Source organism: Hippocampus comes, unplaced genomic scaffold (genome assembly GCF_001891065.2).
Source record: "Hippocampus comes isolate QL1 unplaced genomic scaffold, H_comes_QL1_v1.1 scaffold704, whole genome shotgun sequence".
In the NCBI taxonomy this organism is placed as follows: Eukaryota; Metazoa; Chordata; class Actinopteri; order Syngnathiformes; family Syngnathidae; genus Hippocampus; species Hippocampus comes.
Window position 1 is genome coordinate 13351 of NW_017804757.1, and position 4387 is coordinate 17737.

At 41.1% G+C, this 4387-nt stretch overlaps 1 protein-coding gene across 1 annotated transcript in view; it reads right to left on the reverse strand.

Annotated features, from left to right (window-relative positions):
- LOC109527934 (protocadherin beta-12-like) overlaps window positions 1-1542 on the reverse strand; it is a 7320-nt gene extending 5778 nt beyond the window's left edge. The window contains exon 1 of the mRNA XM_019890193.1: window positions 1-1542. Coding sequence (XP_019745752.1) covers window positions 1-1316 — 1316 coding nt within the window. The 5' untranslated portion in view covers window positions 1317-1542.
- Between the last annotated feature and the right edge of the window lie 2845 nt (window positions 1543-4387).

Below are 4387 nucleotides of genomic sequence, written 5' to 3' on the forward strand. Positions count from 1 at the left end.
ACATCTGAGATGAGTAAGGTGAGAGTGACGCTGCTGGAGAGGGAGGGCACACCCTCATCAGAGCACGTCACTGTGATATTATACTGAGACGACCTCTCTCTGTCTAAATCATTATCTGTCACTAAGCTATAAAAATTATTTTCAGAGGTTTTGAGAGTAAATGGAATATTTTCATTAATAAAGCATTTCACCATTCCATTGTCTCCCGAATCCAAATCCTCTATGCTAATAACAGTAACAACAGTATTGATTTCGGCCCCTTCTGATATCACATTTGATTTGGACATAATGTTTATTTCGGGTCTGTTGTCATTTTCATCTAGTACGTCGATCATCAACTTAGAAGAATCTGTGAGCCCTCCATCATCACTCGCAAGTAAATGAATTTGAAAATGTCTTGATTTCTCATAATCTATATTTCCAATTAATGAAACCTGGCCGTTTTCTTTATTAATGTCAAATATATTTCTAACGTTATCTTGGGTGTTTGTTATTGAATAGGATATTTTAGAGTTTAAATCTCCATCGGCATCAGAGGCAGAAACAGTTGCCACAAGTGTCCCTGGAGGTGAATTCTCAGTCACAATAGCCTTGTATGTCTGCTGTGTAAAAACGGGGGCATTGTCGTTCGCGTCTAACACTGTAACGTGAATCAACATCGTTCCCGACATGCGCGGCTCTCCTCCATCTACAGCCGTTAACACGAGAGACAAATGCTCCGCTTTCTCTCTGTCTAATGGCTTCTGTAAAATCATCTCCACATTTATATTTCCATCCGCGTTATTTTGCTGTTTTAGAGCAAAATGGTCTGCTGGTTTTAATTCATAATTATGAACGCCGTTAATTCCGACATCTAGATCCGCCGCCCTTTGGAGAACAAATTTTGCTCCCACGGTCGTCGACTCACTTATTTTAAATTTCATTTCATTTTTTTCAAAACTCGGCGCATTGTCATTTATGTCGGTAATCTGCACAGCAACACTGTAAAATTCGATCGGACTTTCCAAAATGATACGGAAATGCAGCGCACAAAGCGCGGTGTGTGCGCAAAGAGCCTCTCTGTCGATCCTCTCTTTCACGAGGAGGACTCCTTTCTCTCGGCTCAGTTCGATGCATTCTTCATTATTTCTGGAATAGATCTTTGCTTTGCCGGAAATCAGACGTTGTATTTCTAAACCCAAATCTTGCGCTATGTTCCCCACTAAAGATCCTCTGCTCATCTCCTCTGGAATGGAATAGCTGACCTGGCCGTACACTGCGTCGAGGGCGAACAGAGACACAAACAGCAGTACTTGCCCATTCATTGTTCTTTCCATTTCTCCTCAGCGGAGTTCCTCTCTTTATACTCCACTAAAAAGAGCCTCTTCACAGTCTAACGTCGAATATAATCCACTCGTAATCCAAGCAAATGATGTTCAGGTCCAAAAGTCTGGATTTTTAATTTGACACGCACGTAAAATTATCCGTTCTCCTCTCGTCGCGTTCTCCCTTGTTTTGTGGAGGTTGCAGGGAGGCGCAGCACCCAGGCTGCTCCTACTCATCAACTTTTTGGTCGACAGCGTCCCTAAGAGTCCATGTTGCAACACTGCAGGACGAAACAATTTCCCAAGCGCACGCCATACAAAAAAAATCATAATAAATAATCTAATCATCATACACATGAAACCTACTGACTAAAATGCTGTACACAAACATTATTGACATTTTGCAATCACTCTATACGTTTCAAAATGCAAAAGATGTCATTAGCCAACATGTAGTACCCATTTAACATCGATATTGTTTTATTTTATTTTCCCCAATGCAACCACCTCGTGTATCTCTAAACATAACTTGACACGCTTTAAAAGCATGAATAAATCTTTAAATATTATTTTTCATTAACTGGGCATAATAACGTTTTTTTCGGACATGACACACGAACAGAGGTAAATTCATACTGATTGTACTGTCCATGCTCCTTTAAAACGGTTTACAAAGAAACCTAATCAATGTATTGTCACTGTGTGATGGATTCACTGGCAGTCATTTAAGGAACACTATTTCACTAGTGTGGATATAAGTTTGAAATGCCAAAGGTAAAAGTAAATGCACATCATTGGCTCCACAATCAGTCTTCCCTCGATAGAACTATGACGACAAGACCGTTCGCCACTGTTGCCTGTGTGGCGGGATCGCTAAAGCGATGTTGACAAAATGAAGCAGTTGAGCAAGGTAAGTCCTCAAAAACAACAACGTAACAATCCTCTTAAATCATTTCAAAAAGTAGCAACCAAATGATGGTGTGGAAAGCATAATAATGGTCGAGGACTTTGCACAGGCTGCGTATCATTAGCAGTTTAGCCGCTAATAAGCCGTGCATCTTCCGGACCAAAACAGCAATCAGACGAGTCATCTTTTGCTCGTGATTCAAACAATGCAAATGATTGCCGGTCCGCGAAAAACATGTACTTCTTTGAATCGGTCCATTGCGCAAAAAAAAAAAAAAAAATAGTAACACTACTGTACACGACTATGTATGCAGAAATTATTTAATATTTTGCAAATTTTATAAAATGTCAGATTTCAAAGTTGAACTGGTTGAAAATGGTAACAAGACTTGTATAAACCTTTAAGGGAAATATGTCAAAGAAAGAACTGAAATATGTTTAAGTTTAGTAGCGAAAATAAATGAAAGACCACCAAGGCCAAAGGACTATTCATGCAGTTTTTGGGATTAGCGAGACCACTATAAATAGATTAAGACATACACACACAAAAAAAAAAAACAAAACACAATTCCGTCGCCCCAACCATTACATTCAGCTTGTGCTCATTAGGTTTGCAGGCAATTGGAGCCTATCCCAATTGACTTTGGACAAGAGGCGGCTTAAACCTGGGACTGTTTGCCGTTCAATCACAGGTAACTTTGAAACAAACAACCATTCACACTCACGTTTATATGTACGGGTATAGATATTAACCTTGAGGGAACCGAAGAAGCATGTTTTTGTATTGCGGGAGAAAAGCGTGCAAGCCCGCGTAGAACAAGCAAAGCCCATGTAAAATGCTTGAGGTAAATAAGATCACATGTACAGGAGATGCTATTCAGTGCTCTAACCTTTGCAGTGTTTAGCATATTTGATTCCATCCATGCATCCATGCATTTTCAACACCACTTTTATTGTACTGACTATTTATCACTGACACTTCACAAAAACTGCACATTGTTTTCACTTCGTTGGTAATCAAATCCTGCCATTCTGATAGTGATTGATGGATAACAACTTGATGAGGGTCTGGATGAAAACACGTTACCAAAGATCCAGCATTTTGAATGCAGCAATTTTGACAATAGTTCAAGTATATTCAATAAGTGATTGTGTTAAAGGCAATTTGAATATGAACTTGACAGTCCAAAAGTAAGATGGTTCCAGTCTATTGAAATGGAAAATAATGATAACAAGTATTCAACAGTGAACAAAGGAATGAGTCAAAATGGTGAGCTCTCCGTGGTGCTGAATCTCTACTTCACCACAACTGCGGGTACTCTCAGTGAGTAATTGAAATCAAGGAGAATTGAGAGATTACTTCTCATATTTTAACATTTGTACTTGATGGAAGTCAAACGACGATTGTACACCTTAGAAATACGACATTGCTTGCAACAAATAGGCCATTAACCCAAACGAGAACAAGCACGCCACATGAAAAAGATGTAAACTAACCTCGACAGGAGAGTCAGGTTGATCCAGGATGTTCTTTTCATTGTGTATTTTATGCATGGTTGCTGTGAAACTGGGGTCCATCATCATCACGTTGTGGCTTGCAACTTTGTCCAATTTACAGTCACTCTTTCGGGAATCAGTGGTCCTGCACACCTCGTAATTGTACACGTGCGGGAGAGTCCCTGTTCCCAAAGTATCTGAGTATCGAGGTGGACAATACGGAATGACAGGCAGGTTGGAGTGGTACAGGACGCGAGACTGTCTCCACCAGTACACTTTGACCGATATGATAAGCAGCAAGCAGGTGATGAAGAGAAAGGATACCACTGCCAGAGCCAAGACTAAGTAAAAAGTCAGCTGGTCATTGTACTCCTTGTCGTGCATGCTCAAGTCAGTGAACTCTGACAGCACTTGAGGGAAGCTGTCGGCCACCGCCACATTCACAATGACTGTCGCTGAACGAGAGGGCCGCCCGTTGTCCTCCACGACAACAGTCAGTCTTTGTTTGACAGCATCTTTGTCAGTCACTTGGCGGACAGTTCGGATTTCTCCGTTGTGGAGGCCCACTTCAAACAGCGCCCTGTCGGTGGCTTTGTGCACTTTGTAGGAGAGCCAGGCATTCTGGCCAGAGTCCACATCTACGGCCACCACTTTAGTCACCAGATAGACCACATCTGCCG